The 19,071-nt window shown below is 45.8% G+C and overlaps 2 protein-coding genes across 2 annotated transcripts; both read right to left on the bottom strand.

The window, feature by feature from the left end:
* Positions 1-121: 121 nt before the first annotated feature.
* GGS22DRAFT_9681 (fungal-specific transcription factor domain-containing protein) lies at positions 122-3,970 on the bottom strand. The gene is made up of 3 exons (XM_047968567.1): positions 3,349-3,970; positions 2,355-3,257; positions 122-2,294 (listed from the first exon to the last, which is right to left on the bottom strand). The coding sequence occupies exons 1-3, from the start codon at positions 3,687-3,689 to the stop codon at positions 395-397; spliced, it is 3,144 nt and encodes a 1,047-aa protein (XP_047824046.1). The 5' UTR covers positions 3,690-3,970; the 3' UTR covers positions 122-394.
* Positions 3,971-13,840: 9,870 nt separating this feature from the next.
* Positions 13,841-15,434, bottom strand: GGS22DRAFT_177209 (mitogen-activated protein kinase HOG1; the record flags this gene model as incomplete). Its single annotated transcript, XM_047963498.1, has 9 exons — positions 13,841-13,913; positions 13,999-14,182; positions 14,243-14,321; positions 14,376-14,732; positions 14,797-14,896; positions 14,955-14,998; positions 15,058-15,187; positions 15,271-15,318; positions 15,379-15,434. The coding sequence occupies 9 exons, from the start codon at positions 15,432-15,434 to the stop codon at positions 13,841-13,843; spliced, it is 1,071 nt and encodes a 356-aa protein (XP_047824047.1).
* Between the last annotated feature and the right edge of the window lie 3,637 nt (positions 15,435-19,071).

A 19,071-nucleotide genomic window follows, 5' to 3' on the forward strand; every position in this document is an offset into this window, starting at 1 on the left:
ACTAAGGAGAGAACCAAGATCGAGAAGTATCGTGACACTCAATGACTTCGCCAGTTTTGATAAATCGGGATGAAAATCGTATATATGTATAATAAATATCGAATAACACCAAATATCACACCAATATGTGTGGGTGTTGTCGTGTGACAGCGTTGCGTCGTTTTGGGTATATAGCGAGATCGCGGGTTTTATGTAGTTACAATAGTAAAAAATGTCAAGGTTCCAGACTCCCCTTGGTAGATAGTACTCTGGTAGATATAATCAAGAAAAATTTCGATGTCGCTTGTCCGTAAATCCATTCCTCGGCCCTCATACATCGACTTCATGCTCGGATTCTCATTCATCGTACTTCCACATGTTCCATAATTATTCGTTTTATTTGTAATTTGCTGCGCTAAACCACGCTTGCGCCGCTGTTGAGCTGAATGCAATTGCTTAGTAACGTCGCTCCCTCGTGTAGCAGCTCCCATCGCGTTGACTCGAACGAGTCTTTAAGGACCACGAGAAGAGCGCTGTTGTTGTTAACGCCTCTCATGCCTTTCAGATCTTCCGGCGATGAGACCGACCCAACTCTCAACAGGTACTCGCGCATCTGGCTCATTTTCTCGTGTGGATTAGTCGGTATCGGAACTCCAGAACAAGGACCCTCTAGCGCGAAGCCATAGCACCACACGACTAAGGCTGCAAAGTAGAGTACCCAAGGTCGGTTCAACAAAACGTCGTCTCTGGCTAGATACGTGATAACTCCCGCCTGACGGTTATACTCATCCGTTGACGGGGTCATGCTTTCGTGAAGCAATACCGAGCATAGGAACTTGGCTGCATAAAACGTGGCATCGCGAGCTTTCGCTGAAGGCGCCCAGAGATCTTTCATCCTGCGCTGCGCGCTGCTTAGATCCTGTGATCCAATAGCCCTACCAAGTAATCGTTTTGCTCGGGCAAAAATCTGGCAGTCGACAATATCTACATGCATCGCCATGTGTGCCAGATGGTGTAACACGGTTCGACTTTCGAATACCACGTTGGCTTCACTTCTCTTGTCGTAGCTATACGGGTCGACCATCGTATCGGCGCGTTGCAGTGACTTGTCGAAGTCCGTCTTCCACGAGTCAAACGCTTTCGTGAGCGTTGACCGCCATTTGTCTCGGCCGCCAAGAGCTTGCTGGACGCCGCCACCGAGCGAGCTCACTTGGAGATCCCGTTGGTTCATATGCCAACTGACACTTAATAAGCCCGCCATAAGGATCTGTCGGCCAAAAGGATTCGTCTGAACTTCTTGCCCAGCGAGGGTTCGCTTGAGCCCTTCGAGGAATGAGATAGGTTTGATCCCATTAGACATAAGATTTGCCTCTATCCTACCAACTTCGGCCCCGCTCGTGGCCTTCCATAACGAATCATCACACGGGAGGGGCAAGCGCATTTCATGCGCTACCATCACAGTTGAATGGCCAAACATCGTAGCATGAATCGAATCGATAAGAAACGCTGCAAATGCGGCACGTCGTGTCGTCTCATTCGTAATCCAGTGGTTCCACCATTCATCTGGTGTATGCGCAAGTCCTGACGTAGAAGAATGTCGAGAACTATTCGCTTTCTCGTCTCGTGGGTTTGGCGGCGAATCAAGAGCAGACTTCCCTATTAGTGACCTCCCTCTTCGCATGAGCGTAATCGTAGTCGCGTGGTGGATATGCGCACGTTCGTGAAGCTCCCTCGTCGAATACATTTTCTCGTAAAGTTCCAACAGAAGTAATGTCTGGAAAGCCCAGATTTTCGCTGGCGGCCGGCAGTTAACGTCCATGAAAATTTCCCACCTCAGGTGCCACGCTAGAAAGTTGGATAGTTGGGATCCAGCTCTGATAACTTTCGGGCCATGCGTCCTATCCAAACAAGCAGCACCTATTGCCATCACGGCGATTAGCAACAAATTTGGTGTCTTATCTGGCGAGAATGTCGGTTTATGAAGGATGGGTATCTGATCGCTGAAGTGAACCCAGTAGGAACCTATATACTGCTGCATCATCTTCCGGCTCAGCATATGATTCTCATCACTTCTATCGCCATCCAGAATACTTTCGCGCTGCCGTTCGACCGGCGCATGGTCGTTCTCGTGAAACCTTTCCTTAATAAAGTCGAAAATTTCCTGGCTCTTTTCTTCAGATAAGAGAGATTCTGGGAGATTCGGGTCGAGCAGATTTGTGACCGCCATGACCTGTTGATTAGATGGTGGGAAGTATCCGAGAGCCGCGCTATCAGCTCCGTAATACGACATGCTGCCGTATTGTTGCTCTACATAACTACACCGGTGCACATTAGCTTGAGACATTTCACCCAGTTCACGTATGATCACTACATACTTCGCGTATTGATTTTGTTGCATCACATGGCCTACTTGAGGTGAACCGTTGGGGTCATTAGTGTTAAACAGATAGGCGAAGAAGTCTTCCGGAATGGCAACATATGGCGATTTATTTAAAACGCCGTCACTACCAAAAACTGGCAGTGTAGTTTGCGTTGCCATCTGATCTAACAAGACCATCTCACCGTTTGACTGGGAATGGGAATGGTCATTATAATCATTAGAATTTTGCGGCGCGTAAGCTTGTCCAGGTTCTCTGGGTATGCTGGCGGACGTGGAGAAATCCGAGGGAGGTAAGGTGAAGGGCGTCAGGTTTTGTTGAGTGACGTACGGTATTGTCGAGGCAGATTGCGGGGTGCTGGTAAGTTGGCCATGATAATTACCATGCTGCGTCGAAACCGGCGATAATACCCCGTAAGGAGCACCTACATTAGCATGAACTGAAGGCCGTGGAGGACCAGAGGGAGAATGATGCGGGAGCCGCGCATTATGGGAAGCGGCATAAGCTGAATCTTGGTGAATATAGCCATCAACGCCATTTGGGGGGCCGCCGTGAGAAAAAGCTGCAGGCGGCGTGTTTGCTATCGGGGTATAAGGTGTGCCGATGGAATCTTTTGGTGACTGGTATTCATAGTGAGCTCCGCGTCCTTGAGTGTAAGGGCTTGGACCAAGCCTATCGGAATCGGGAGAAACGGCACTAGGCGTAGGGTACGGAGCTCTTACGTTGTCGACGGGAGAGGTCTGGCTGATCAAAGAATCTTTTCTGTTTAGCGCAGACCCTTTTGCAGTGTGGCGGTCTTTATGACGGTTGCACAAATCGAGTCGGACGAACTGGCGCTTGCAATCCTGAAAGTCGCATCTGTAGATCTGTTTCGGGGAATGATTCAATTGATGTCGGTAGCTTTAAGTATCACCTGATTAGTAGAGCACTTCAAATCGAGCGCAAACGTTACCACTTTTTTTCCTGAAAAATAAAATCAAAAAAGGCTCACAGGTGCTCGGCTCTCGAATAACTCTTGCCACAACCTTCAGTAGGGCACTCGAATTTCTTATCCAGACCCTTGCGACTCCTCCTCCGCTTCCTCACGGGACCATCCGAGTTTGACGAATTTCCATTCTTCGTGTCACCATCGCCGGCCTGGTCGCTGTCATTGCCATCGAGATCTTTGTCGATAGAACGACTTCGACGACGACCTCGCTGCGGATCGTCCTCCTGGTGAGGGTTCTGGGGCGGCGTCGGTTCCTGGACCTCGGTCATGATTGGGCTCGATCGCGCGAAAGGCAAGGCGGATGAGTTGATGTCTATGATCGGTGCGGGGAGAACAGAAGTCATGTTCCATTAAAGCGTCATGATCTTGCAATAATCGTGGCGCTTCAATTCCGGGCCGCTTTACGGCGACTGGTCGCACCCCTCGTGGGGAGGCTCCCGTCGTACCTTTGGATTGGATAATAATTGGCTGGAAACGGCTTGGCCACACGCGCGCACACGTACCCTCCTTCTCCTTCTCTATTTCTCTAGCTTGAGTAAACGTATTAGACCAGGAGGCAGACCGAGGAAACACGTTGGTGCCACAATCCGACGATCTATGCGTGTTACGACGGAACAGCCCTAGCCAGGTATCGAAGAGGCGCAAACGGCACAGGAGAAGCAAAACAAATGTAATTAGCTTCCCGAATGATCGTTTGCAACGGGACCGGACGGGTAGATGATAAACCTAGGCAGGTGTTATATTGTTAAAAATAAAATAAAATCCAAAAAGAAGTGCCTTCGAAACAAACGACCTCGCCCGAACCAGGGAAGTACCATATGATGCGGCTACCACATAACGGGCCAAATCAAGGAAGACCCAGGCGCTAGCTATATCTTAGTTGCTTAATAACCTCAATAGACTCGATCACCAGATGTAGTGAATAAATCGGAGGTGAGCTGATTCAATGTGAGTATGGAATATGGGACACGCGATAATCGTGCTAAAAAGTTCAAAGGTCCAAAATTCCAAAAGTCCAAGAATCAAGAGACCAAACTTAAGTTTGCCTAGACCGCGAGGGAAGATGATTAGTCTTTCTAGTTCTGGGGTCCCACGGGTAGGAAGGTTCGAATTTGTAAATGCCGCCCATTGCGGTAAATTGCCCATGGAACGGAAGGCCTTTTTTAAGGAGCAGGTACACACCTAGCGTGCCCAAGGTGCCTGCCCTTCGTGTACCTCGTAGCCTAGGTAGGTACCTAGTAGGTTATGGTAGTTACCATAACCAAGCTAGCGCGGCTGGGCGGGGTTCAAGGTGCAATGCAATTAAGTGGGACAGAATTTGAGGAAGGATGCAACATCGAAAACTAAGACTAAAGTACCCAGTTAGGCATAAGTCGTGTGGGAAAGTACATGGGATATCGTGATACGGCGATACCTACTGGGTGGGTATAGCGAGTATCCATCAACGTCCAGGCTGCCAGGGTACTCTTGTACACATCGTTTTTGGGGGAAGAGGGGAGACCCGGAGGAGAATCAGTGACAAGACATGGGGAATTATGATCGATACATGTATTCTACGTACCTAAGTATATATAGTACGTAGTAATAATTTATTAGTATAACACCACATAATATTTATATCACGACCTGGATTGGTTAAGGGCATGTATTGGAAGTAGGAATTAGTCCGACGGGACGGGGCTGTTCAGTAGGTAGCCAACGAATGAACGATCTACGAAATGATCCCCCAGATTTAAATGTACCTAGATTTGTAGACATCTATGTACATAATAGTATAAATCGACAATAGATGTACGCGTACAGATATATAAAGGTCCAAGGTAAGGTCGGTAGATATGTTGAGCTAGGAACCTTGGAAGATTTGAAGATTCTTATACATTAAGTAGATGGGGAACCGAAAATCTACCCGTCCACAACTATGCACTTACTTACCTGGGGTTCCATTGCAGACGAGAAACCCGTCGGAATGCACGTTGTTGCGAAAACATGACACTCGACAAGGGGGATTGACTGGTCCGCCTAATGACAAGACAAGGGAAAGGTTATTATCGGGGAGAAGAAGTTGTTGTGTTAAAATAGTCGGCGATGTTAATAACGGCATCAGAACATAGCCCGAAGCTAAATCAAGTCGCATGCAAACCCAATTGATGGCAAGAAAACGTGGGAAGACCTCGAGTAGAGCCACTGATAGACATATATGAAACATACATGCCTGATAGCAGGTACAAATCAACAAAGCGACAACAGTATTGCTCGTGAAGCTGCATAGGATCTCCAACGAGGTCATCAAATATTGATTGGTGATCCATCGCCTAAGCCCTTCCGCGGATGACCCGCACCTGACCGGTTTTGTAGTTACCACAACCAGCGGTTAAAGTCAATCAAGGATAAGTACGAATCCGTAGGTAAAAAGGATAACTCGTGATGAATCGGTGAGTCGGGCGAAGCGGCTGAAAAGGGAGCAGTATTATAGTGGTAGTGGATGACCGGATCGCTAAAATAACAAGTCGAGTATCCCAGGGAATGGGATGAAGATGTGGGAGGAAAAAGAGACGGAGTGGGGGTCTCAAGCTGTTCACACCTAGATAGATACTTAGGTACTGGGTACATAGGTACCTACTGGGATGATGATGGCTCACCCGAATTGTGGAGTGTGCTCCCTGTACGAAGCCAAGGAAACCACCTGCATCTAATAAACGCATGGAGGGTTATATGTGTGTTATCCATGTGTACTTAATGTATAATACGCCGAGTCCAGTTCGCTCATGTTTGGGGGGCAATGGCATACGATGGATAGTCAAGAGAATATATCATGTAAGTTCAATGGGGGGGTTTTGGCCCCCTTGAGTTTTCGCTCCCTGGTCAAAAGTGGGTATTATTGACCAATCAGATATAATCATTTCTCAATGGACCACTTTTTCAAATATGAACTTGATGTATTTCTTCTTGATCTTTTAACCAATCAAAACCCCTTGTCGATTTAGAAGCTCCTTTCTAACCAATGAAAACGCGTATTATAACTGACCCAGTTTTAGTAACCAATGAAAAATGCCAGGCTGGCCAGGATTAAGCCTAATCCGAATAAGTGTTATACACGGTTCAAAAAGAGGCTAATCCCAACTGGATCTAGTGGCATAGCTCAATTGGCTCATTTCAAAGAGTTATTCTCAGAATGGCAGTCGAAAACCTCTCAACCAATTAGAGCTTAGTGATTCGTCTTTAAACTTTTCAATGTACCGCGCTATACCCAGATTGACCAAACCATACCCAAAACAGTTAAGCCTTTGAGCCAGGGAGCGAAAACTCAAGGGGGCGAAAACCCCCAGGTTGAACTTACACGTAGTCTAACCCCGTCCTAACAACCCTCAGTTGCATCTTTTCTTACTACAACATACACCCATACCTACGCCTGAGCTTTAGCTATTCGTTGCTGACATGTCCAGTTAACAGGGGTTTCGTCATGCGTATTAGTCAAATTAGTCAAGCAAGACATCGTCGTAACTTGATGATGCTTCGTCTATACCAAGCCATTGGGGAACGAGGGGAACTTTACATAATACATAGGTGAATAGTAGTTAAGTACCTAGAAACAGAGCCATCGAATAAATATCATAACATTGATAGGGTTGGTCATTATTGGACTATAAATGGGGCCACCGAGTTCAAGCGAGGTGAGACGGCCTTTCGACTCCGTCCGGATGGGATAGTTCCAAATTCAGCAAGCTCGGGATGTTGCTAACACTCATTTAGTTACAAGTTATAATACTGTATTTTATCACACATCGGTAGGTACATACTAGGTATGTAAGTATATACCTAGGTATTTACGTTTAAACTATTGCCCGAAAGCCATACTTTAACGCTTACGACACCTACGAGGTCATTATTTGCTTAGTTTAGTATAATCATTATTTCCGCAACCCGAAGTTGGGTATGTACAGAGTGTTGAAAGCGTGATCCAGTCGCGTGGGTCACTCCATTCGGAAAACATAACCAAACTCTTAGCGCCGATGGTTACGAGTCGTCTGGTCCACCAAGGGACGGGGTAAATGCGCTTTGGTCCCTTGCTGCCCATGTCATCTCACTTGCTTCTCTGGTAGTATTACAAAGAGTCTTTTCCCGTTGGAGATCCCCGCAGTTTGATGTACCTACAGCGTACAGAGAATACAACAGCTTCAGATGTAAGGTACCAGACTAACAGCTGCCTTAATATCGTATGTAGAATTCATTAACGCTTTACTCAATATGGGTTAGAAACTTTTGAGAATCATTGACAAAAAATTATTATCATCCATAATACGTAACATTCACCTCCGAAGACGCAGTTGCGCATGTATGTACCATGGAAACCTAGATGCTTATGCACTTAATAGTAAAGACATACATACGTATTGACATGGAGCTCGTGGCTGAGAACTTAGTGAGGCAGCAGGGCAGCAGCAGGGCAGTCAGAGTGCAGAGCTAGGGAACCCCGGTGTAATTCAACGGAAACGATTCGATTTGAGAGGGAAGGTTTGTGGGGACTGGGGTCAAGCCGACTGATTGGTCGATTTCTCCAAATCTTGGCAGATTTAGCCTAGGAACCACTACATGCATAAGCGTATGTGACTTATGTATTCTGTACATACCTACCGTATCCCACAATATGTTTAAGACTCGAACTTTCAAGTCAGCTATGCTATGCAGTTTAAAAACCCACAGACGTGTTCGTTGTATAATTGGGGATTTCAAGGTTGTGCATAGCTTACATAATTCGTTTCTTCTTGAATGACTAAAATAGAACGAACATTTTTATCCTTTCTCTTTCTCTTTCTCTTTAGCTTCAAAAACGAAAAACAGGGAATCTAGTATGCATAATATAAAATACCAGAACCGATAATCAAACGATAAAAGGATAGTATAACACACCCCCTTGACTTTTGAGAAGTTTCGTAACAACTAGTGTCAGAATAGATCTACATGGTGGCATACATACTATGTAATCTCCCCTCCAGTCGGAAGTCCAAGACCCTTTAACTGTTCTCGGTCAAGGTCATCTTCAGCTGGCCTGCACTAAAGAAGAATCATGAGAACTGCTAACTATCCTAAGCTGACAAGCTAACAGGTGACATCTCAGGAATTATCTATTCATTGGCAATGGACAGTCGCTCTTTTTTCTTTGCCCCCCCGCGCCCCCATTTTTAGGAAGCCTTACTAGTAGGTTAATGAAGACGAAACCCCCGACAATAGATCACTGTCGTCATCAATAGGAGGGCGTGCCGCGGGCTCGGTAAGCTCAGGGTCCAGCCTAGTGGGATACATCTACATACATGTTTGGCATGTTCCAAGAAATCAAGCAAGATGTAAGATGTCCCCGTGAGATGTCTATCACAGACCGGGCAATTACAATCTACTAGCACCTGAACATCTGGACTATTCCTTTCGAGGTGTCTAGATGCTTGATAATATCGCAAAGGTCTTCCACGTCGACATTCGTGCGGAAAGCCCCCCGTCGACATCCCTTGTCTACTTCGTTACCTACTCAATTAGGTAAAATTCAGGAACTCCAGGATGAAGAAAATTTTTATTCTGGTTCAGAACCAAACTACCTTTCTGCCAGTGAGGATGAAGACCCGCACCCACCCTGGCATATGGTCGGATAGATCGATGATCACCAATGAGGCGAATGCTAATGCAACAACGATATACATACGCGCATCCTCAAGTATGTTGAGTATTTACGGTGTTGCATCTACAAAAGCCATGACATAAAACGGGCATAATCTCTGCAGACAACCCCACTGGCATTCGCTTTAGCGAGAAAGCAAAAATAACGCCGTGGATACCTTCATACAAGTTGTGTCGCAACGAATACCTTTGAGAAATCTTCTGGAAGCTGATCAAAGGTGCGGAAGCATCGGAGCTCCTGATCTAGCTCAGTCAGATTTTACTCTGAAGCCCAAGTACATCTCTCGGTCTCGACAGGGTCCAGGTCGGCCTGCCGGACTCCCGCGCTGCCCCATGACCTATTCGGATCCATCGCCCGAAGCGGTTATTTTGGCAGCTGATCAAATAATAGCAAGGTGATTTGTCGACGTCTTCAAGGGAGCGTGAAAAGAGGAAGGAAATGGCAAAAAGTAAAGAGGCAAAGACTTCAGCCACAGGCGAGTTAGCAGGGTGTATATATGCAGGTCGACGAAAAGGGATAGTCGGGGAAGAAAACGAGTTGTACAGGAAAAAACTGGAGTGCATGATAGACAGCTCACCACACCAATATGGGAGCGACTTATTTTTCGAGGGGGGCAGGTCGGGATCGTGAAGCCTAAAGATACGAGTAAGTATTTACAATTCGTTCTCGGTGTAAAAAAAATCATCAGACAATCCGCGAGGGAGGGCGAGTCCGTTTATTCATCACTGTAAGTCGCCCATTTCTTTTCTCCGGTAGTTTCTATTTAATAAGGCTTGCAACACCAGAAACCACGAGCGACTCTAAGCCGTTATCACCTACTGTAACCAGTTTTATCCCCATTAGAGGCAGCATTATACTATGGTCCGTCTGCGGTTCCATCGCATCCGTTTCCCAGCAAGGAGGGCCAACTGATGAACGCTGACAAACCACGTAACGTACACAAATTCCTGCAACTCCACGTGCCCAACTTACGTCGAAGTACGGCTTGGGAACTGATTGACACGGTAGAGTCTAGAGTGAGGCTCATGATCGACGTCCCGATAGACGTCTTCTCTTCCTACCATCTACCAACCCAAACGGATGAGATCTCGGAGGCTATCCGTCCACGGCGGTAAATAGCTTCCCCCTGTCGTTCTTGTCTACTGCATGTAAATCCTAACAAGGAAGCAATGACGAAAACCAGGGGAAAGCAGTGACGCCAGCAATACTCTGCGCCTGGAATTGAAGATCTCCTTAAAATAGCTACTCGGTACGTATAAAATAGTGAGACGTCGCGAATTAAGTCAGCTTCTCTTTAGAAATGATACGTCAAAAAAATCAAGTCTTTTTCCTGAGTGAAAAGCATCACCGAACCGGATTACATATGGATCTGCTCCTCTTGTCCGCTCCAGTCACATCCTTCACGGCCGGCGCAAGACCGGCATCCATTACCGCAACCGGATGCCGACCACAGCTAATCAAGATTCTTTACATATTTCATTACTAAGATATATATGACACTGTATAAATCACTATTGTTAGTTATAACTACAGAATCTTATACATAATTTGAGCTATTTACACTACATTATAAGCCTACTTCGTACCCTGGTAGCTACCTACTACCTAGGTATGTATTTGGTGAATTGACGAGGTTTTACAAATCCATTGCTACCCAGTAGGCATGAATATGAATCAGGACTAACTAGAAAGAAACACAGGTTAAGTTCACTACAGTACTGAGCGTCTTACCTAAAAAGCTTTCTGTTTCTTTTCAGCGCACGTGGTGACTACTCGACTTACTTCTCATGTAGTCTAAAATGGAAAAAATTAAACGGTCTGTCTGGATCAACCTATTTTTCAACCGTCAACCATCCCTATATCTGACAGTCATAACTAATATACCGAACATCATGAATATACATGCGTCTAACATGAAACCAGGGAAGCGTGTTCCGTAATAGGTAGGTGGTTGATTTCGGGACTCGATGTGGAGATGGGAGTTCAAAGCATAAACTTCTTCCTAGACTAGAAACATTCCACCCCAGAATCACACTCCTCCTCAAATATGGGGCCACTTTATATACGACAATACTGTCTACTACCTGGGTACCATCTACGTCGCCTGTTATAATACTCAAGTAGCCACCGGGTTCTATGCTCTAGCTGTGCGTACCGTGACTGCCAGCGTTAGGTATTCATAAACGAACGACCCTGATAGAAATTTCGCTAACCGTAGATAGAAACTTGATAGCTAATAGGTATTGATAGGAAGTCAACTAATCACTTATCTCTTGTATTACCTTTCGAAGAGGGTTATGGGTGGTGACACCCGTATTGAGCCTACATGATTCTGATCTATGGTGTATCATGATATCTCTCAAGATGCTAGAATACAAGAGGATCAATGTCATCTGATTACGGATGCACCTACATATTAGGTAGACTTATCATGTTCAACAGAGATCCAAACGCTTTCTACCACTGAGATATAAGCTAGTTGCAAGACTGCTGTACCACACTATCAAATTACTGCAGCGCATGTGAGACTGCACAAATCCTATCCCGTGGCGAACTTGTCTCGGTAGTAAACTAGGAATAGGATGGTCATCGAATGAGGCATAGCCTAACCAACCCCTTTTCATCCCTCTACATACCCCCACGCCAGCACGAAGTAGGCTTTGAATATATAATAAGTTTTAATCAAGCTATATCGTAAAGTGAAAAGTCCTCACCATTCACCATCTGACAACCATGCATTATCCCTAGAGCAGTGAATCCGGTTACCTAAAACGAATAAGGAGGCATCGAGCATGCATGGAAAGATCTACACAATACCACAGCTATCCTTTGCCCGAGGAAGGATTCTTCTCTACTAGGTAGTTGAAGCTACTTATCTTGTGCTACTCGATGCAGAGATACTTAGGTATTTGATATTGGATAAGAAAGAGACACGACCGAATCTACGAATGTGGCATTGGTGTAACTACCCCTAATGAAGCGGGAAGCATCACTTGGCATAGCATCCTGTACGGGGTTATGATGTAAGGAATACGTTGGACATCACGTTCATTACGACCCTTCGTCGAAGTCACGGGGTCGGGCTATTAGGTAGGTAGGTATTCTCTACCTAGTAGAATATTGAGCAATGGATATTACTTAAGGTTTATAACAGGAAGTTGTTTGGCTAGATGGTTGACCATGACTAAGGTGAGCTTCGAATCCTTCTAATATCCCCCTTAATCCCGAATCATCGAACCCCTGAGAATATTCGACACCGAATCGAACAATGTGGACCCAATGAGCCCTACTTCAGCCTCAGGAGGCTCTCGGTCACCAAGATAGGCGTAGGTAATCAAACCCGCCGTGCTCCGCTATTCTACGCTTCAATCAGAATTACGACGGGTCTTGCCCGCAACCCGCCGCCCATCGGAGTCCGCCGACGACGACTACTATACCGCATAGTATAGAGGCATGTGAGATAATTCCTGTATAAGTAACATATACCAGACGGCCACACGATTTCTAAATATGCTGCCAACTCACCGACACTCTCGCTCATGAACAGCGTGGGGAGCTTCACGAGCAAAACATAGGTACCCTTTACACATACCATAAGATGGGGTATATATTATAGAATAGAATGGGCTATAAGGATCCGTTCTCGTTCTGATGAGGTTGTTCATTAGAGAACCTCTTTTCGTGCCTCCAACCCTTACCTCTTGATCATCTCACTAGGTACTTGCCCCTAAACCATCGTCGACCTGTCTCTAATGAAAACACCTCTAAACCCTGGGTAACTTTGACAACAAGAGCTTTACCAGCGCACGACAACAACCAGTGATACACCCCATAGCTTAACTCAACCCGTCAAGCCCCTCTGTACGGGTAGCAGCGACGACAACCCCCTCAAGAGCCCAAGTTATCTCACGGACCTAAAGATATAAGCTCCTCAACACAAGAGGCTCTTATTACTTATGAACATGAACTGGAATAAGGATTAGGCACGTACCTCTAATGCTCTTTCTAAACCTACATCCCTTCAAGAGAAGACAGCATCGAATGGACGACGTACCATACCCAAGGATCCCCACTCCGTAAAAGTTCCACCACTAAACTACCATGAACGGAAGCTAAAACAACATAGGCTGACATCTCAAGCATCGATACCTAGCTTTATCTCGAAAAGCTCTGTCAAAAAGAGAAAGGTCGATACATCTTACGAAGAGCCCATAAAGCAGGCACTAAGACGTCACGGTCTGGCAGACGAGACAGCGAGAAATACCTCGGCGCAAAAGCTGTCTATTGATTTTTTTTTTCTCTTACAACTCCGTACCTGGACTCTATTCAACCTTGTATGGGAGGCCGGTCTCTGTTCAAGGCCTTCTGCTGCAACTAGCTTCTGGCTATTTGCCTCTCGCGTCTTTGATAACCATCGAATACCTTCTTTGTTTCACGACGATAGAATCGAATTGGTTTTATACCGTCAGCTTGCGCATTCCCATGCCCGTTTCGAGAAATGAGAATATCCTAAACTAGCGTGCGCGTTCGCCCTCCTGTTACGCTTTATATTACCGTCGCGTAACCCTCGCCGCCGTCACTGACCATCAGCAACTTGAATGCAATTCCTCATGTATTCCCCGTTTCTCATATACTCCAGGCTGATGACAGATCCCCCATCTCCGTTCAAGGAAATTGTGAAAAATGCAGTCCAAGCCATAACCCTGTCTCGAAACGCCCGGGCATGATTCAAGTCTGGGGATTGTAGCATGTTCCCGTTATTCCTGGTATCGTCGCCGTACATTATGCTTGCCGTCTGCAAAACCGGTCTAAGAACTACACCTCCTTCTACTGGCCGTTGAATTCCTCAATTCCGGCCACGCTGGATTCCCGATTGTGATAATCAAGAATCTCCGAGTACCTGTTGCCTCGAATGTGTTAGTCATCGTCGCCTCATAAGGAATCCCTTTCAGAGATGCCTGTCAAGGAGCCATAGATGTACTCACATCATGATCTTCCATGTGTCCACAGGTAGATCAGCGTCGTTGAAACTCCAATCGAATTTCTCCTCGGCAACGGGCTCATCGGTAGGGTCGTGATAGGGGGCAATGTAGTCGTGCGCTAGCGCCTCCGTGGCGGTGACCCGCTTCATAGGATCGAACACAAGCATACTTTCGAGTAGGTCGACAGCTGAAAATCGTTAGCTTTTGCTACTGAGTACTCAAGGAGATATTTAATTCAAAGACGAACCTCTTGGATCAGCATTCTTAAACTTGTTCTTGAGAGGCTGTCGTTCCCGTTTTGGTAAGGACTTGACGAATCTCAATGTCTATAATCCCAAGTTAGCAGAAAGTACCAGGTAGAAATAATGTGCTTAACATACATTCTCGCTGGCAATCGTGTTAATAACATCGTCGGGAGGTGTGCCAAGAAGCTCGGTGATGATGGAAAATTGATTGACGTGATCCTTTCCGGGGAATAGGGGCTTTCCCTCGAGCATTTCAGCGAAGATGCACCCTGCGCTCCAGATATCGACTTCCACATCGTATTTTTGCCATGTGAGCATGATCTCAGGAGCGCGGTAATATCTCGTCGAGACATATCCTGTCATTTGGGGGTCCTGGATTCTAGCAAGGCCAAAATCGCAAATCTTCAAATCACAGTTCTCGTTGACCAAGATATTGCTGGGTTTGAGGTCACGGTGGACGACGCCGGCGGAATGCACGTACTTAAGACCCCGCTATATACCAAACAAATCAGCCTTCTATCTTTCTCCATTCATCAACCATGACAAGGGTACGCACCATGATTTGGTAGAGGAAATATTGGATAAATTGTTTTTCTAGAGGTCTCGAGGTGAGCAATCGATGCAGGTCTGTTCCGAGGAGCTCTGTTACGAAGTAACTGACGAGGGGGTTAGCGCGATGCATAGCGGCCGAGATTTTGTCCAGAATATGCGTACATGTCTTCGAGGGGGGAGATGAAGATGTCGCTGAGCGAGATAACCTAGAAATGGGTATGAGCGATGCCTAAAAGCCATTCTTGGGCGACTAGATCTAGCCTACATTTTCGTGTTTGAGATGTTTCAGTAACTTTAGTTCTCGATACGTCCTTTTGGCTAAGACGGGTGTGCTGAAAGGCTTCATAATCTTCTTCACGGCGACATTTTGGTTCGTAAGTTGATCTTTCGCGGAACTATACAGAATCAGTTTGCCCTGGTTAGGTATTGTCTTCGTGCTCGAGAGATATTCAACGTAGCGGTAGAACAAGTGACATACCAGACAAGACCAAAAGCACCCATGCCCACGGGCTGCAGATCCGAGTACCTGTTAAACACATTGCGTCAATTCGGGCGACATTTCAGGCAGCGTCGCAAACAGCCATACCTGGACGTGATCTCGAACGTCGTCCCGAAGATCTGTGCTCGCACGAATTCGGCCATGGCGAATAATGGGTGGATTTGGAGGAGGCCTGGAGCAAGAAGTTTAAAGGGTGATCGAAAAAAAAGGGCGTAAGAATAGGGATGGGTTGTTGTCAGCTATCGAGCGAGGGGGCGGAAAACGAGGGGCAGAGACCCAGGAACGATAAAATCCGTGTACAAATAGGTACCGCTATCGTAAAATAGGCCAGGTTAGTTTAGTTTGAATAGGTCGTAACTATAGGTAAAGTTGACTCCTCCTATTGTTAGGTAATTAATTCTTTTCTTTTTTCCGACTTCAGTCCAGAGAGGAAATAAGAAAACAAAGACAACTTAAAATGAATGGCAATCTTGAAATGCCGTTAAGTTAAGCAGATGGGAAAAAGTGGGAAGAAAGAACAGGATTTTCGAACTTCGAAGTTGGGCTGTGCTGTGGATAAGGTTTAGAAACACGCACCGGAACGGCGATTCGAATGTGCCTGCCTTCTCCAGCGGTGGCGATCGCGATCGAGGTTTTCCTCTATGTAAAACCACTGGAAGTTACTTTTTAGTACTTAGCTAGGCACGCTAGGCATGTATGCTATGCTGGGTACAATACGTGCGATATAATACGCTATGCACCTATCAAGGGCATTCTGGGTCTTCCCTGGACAATGCGGCGTTGCGACCGACCGTGACAAGTGGCTGAAGCTATCCGATGGAAGGACCAACTACTTACATCTGCAAGTACTTCTCAGAAGTACTGTACATATAACCGCACTATTGGCAGCTGCAAGACTTGCGTGTTAAGTGAGTACTTGTACCAAAAAGACCATCACCTTCTTGGGGCTACTTACTGGGCAGACTTGAATCTCTAGTATGAGGAAGACCCACTTACGAAGGACTCACTAAACAACTTTGGAACAGGTGTCGTTTATATGTCAGTTGTCGAAAAGATCGAAAGCCTCCGATAATGAATTGCGTTATTAAATTCGAGCCGTTCTGCTGTTCTTGTGTTGCAGTGTCGGAGAGAGAATATAGGCTGGACAGGCTGGACTACCTATACCTACGCCCAGAACGCAAACATTATGGATCAAAAACATCAATCATACGAAGAAACGAGTCCATTTTGCCTAGCTCGATGCAGAGTTTATCTGATGTTTCCCATTTCTGCCACCTACCTAGGTAGCTCGCAGTCGGTAACCCAAGATGTTAGTTGCTATATGCATTCTTATGCATATAGCAAAGTCTTTCTAGGCATGAGAATATACCTAGTAGGTAGGCGGTTTGACATATCTATGAATAACAACGGATTCGATAGAGCAACAAGATTAAGCGCTTACCCGCGAGACATACGTACATTGACCGCGGAAAGAAGATGGGAATCTACCAAAATGCCGTCCTGAACATTCCAGGAATCTTAATGCGAACCTAATCGCACGTGGTGTGAAGACTTGGAGTGTCGATCTCTGCTGGCAGCCGTTGATAGGCGATGTAGACAATATAAACAGACCCAAGCCGTGATTGAATTGGTGGGAAGAATCAAAACCCGGCCAAGCATGTTGCACGAGGATCGGCCCGTCGAAGCTACCATAGACTTGTTACCTTGACACCTGTTATTTTGTCTATGGTCTTGGTCCTGTCCTGAGAAAGGATAAGGTGTCGGAGGTCGACCAAGCTCAGGACACTATAATACTACATAATGGATTAGTGAGGTCATGATATTTGGTCACCATTTCGTGGTCTTGTGCCCCCTCAGAGATAAAGAACAAAAAGTTCGAGAGAAGTCATAATTGAAAATGACATGACATGGGGCTCTTAATTCCATGGGTTACATTTGTGACTAACGTACAGGTCGAGCTGTGGTGTCGTCTCTAGTGTCGCCGAGCTCACCAGTCATTGTCGAGTTGTGGCGGCGCCTAGTACACGTTTGGTTCACCACCTCACCTAAGTCCCACAGCCTAGCACGTAGGTACTACATACAGGACCAATCTTGCAGGTAGCCAACGGCCATGTCGAGGGTTTGTTGAGTTGACAAGTAGAACAGTGTGCCAACGTTGCTTGGTGAGTGTGACCCTAATGGTAGGCTAATAGCGCCGAATAGTCTGGGTTTTTCGGCAGAGTTTCTTATTTTCGACTCTGTGTCCTGTTGATACTCTGCTGCTTCCGAAAACGGCCAGCCAAGTTTGTCCAGGTGAATATGTGATGGCTTATAGGCGAAGGAGTTATCACACGCATAACGTCTTACGAACTATAATAGATACATGTGAGATATTGGAAGATTCAAAATGCAACTGAGATATACCTAGCACAGCTAGCATCGAAGCCAGTACGAAAAAGGTAAGACAGGTAATAGATGGCTTTCTATAACAAGACTAACAACCAATTAGATTTCACGGGTTTATTCTTAAAAGAAATATGACGTCACCTCTTATGTGTTTTTCCTAGCTCAGTCCTCTACCCCTCCACCCCTGCCCCTCATTTTTCAAATAGGTACCTCTAGATAAGTATCGTACTATCATAGAGATTCGATGTCAGATATTGATATTCTGCGTAGATAGTAACGCTGCAATAGAAGAGGCTCTAAGGAAGATCCATACTAATAAACGCCTTGCTTCTAGATTGAGCCACCTGAGGCACTAGGGCGAAGAAATGGGACGATAGAGAGGTATGCAGCATGTTGATTTAGCTTAGAACCCCGACCGCATAATCGGCATTCCCTTGCAAAGTATCCGACAATCGAATTCTTAGTGCGTCATCGCCGATGCTCATAATCACCAAAACGAAAAAGAGGCCCGTGACTACCTAAGCAGCCTAAGCAGCCTAACTTCTAAGTGAATCTCCCCCAAGGTTTGACGAAGCGGTCTGCGAAAAGAAAACGCCAGTAATATCATCGAACCTCGTTATATTAAAAAAAGAGATATTATAACTCGGCGTAAAAGCAGCTCGGTTTACGATTACCCAAACAAGTATACTAGCCACCAAGAGTCCAGGTTTGTCCCTAGTAAGCTGCATTAAGAGCTACATGTGAAGGATCATAAAACCAAGGCTACATATGATGACGTAGTCTAGATATTTTCCTCTCAGTCGGGGAAAAGACTCTGGAACCAAAGACCATCTGGAAAGTATTCCGAGAGTTTGGGGTAAACATAGATTCGTCTGTCGGATATTGATTCTGCACATAAATTAACCCGGAGCTTTCTCTCCTTAGGTAATGTCGTGAAACCTCATATTAGATGAACATTGAAAAGACTGAACATCCAAGAATGGGAATATCGAACGTATCGGATTCTTTCGGATTATATAATCCTACCTAGTAGATAATTAAAACCCGGCATTGGATCTTGGACCTTGAACCTTGAAGGTTGTGCACTCCCCCCTTTTAGGTAAGCGGTGAAATTCCCACCTAGTTCACCACTCCCACATCTAACCCATTGACGTCATTTTTTCTAAAAACCAGAAAGTAGATCAAAAAAGGTATCTGACGAATAGTATCAACTTTCCAATACAGTCAAATATCGTCAACATTCAATCATTTCGCGCAACACGCACATAAAATTCAACCAACTGGAACCGAGCGTGATCAAAACTTTTTCAGATTCGCCCCTGGAGTCTGCTCCGACTCCGAGCAAGGTTTTGTTTAGAAGTAAACAATTGGACCCTGACGATCATTGACTCGGGA

This window comes from Annulohypoxylon maeteangense (assembly GCF_022496945.1).
Source record: "Annulohypoxylon maeteangense strain CBS 123835 unplaced genomic scaffold GGS22scaffold_1, whole genome shotgun sequence".
In the NCBI taxonomy this organism is placed as follows: domain Eukaryota; kingdom Fungi; phylum Ascomycota; class Sordariomycetes; order Xylariales; family Hypoxylaceae; genus Annulohypoxylon; species Annulohypoxylon maeteangense.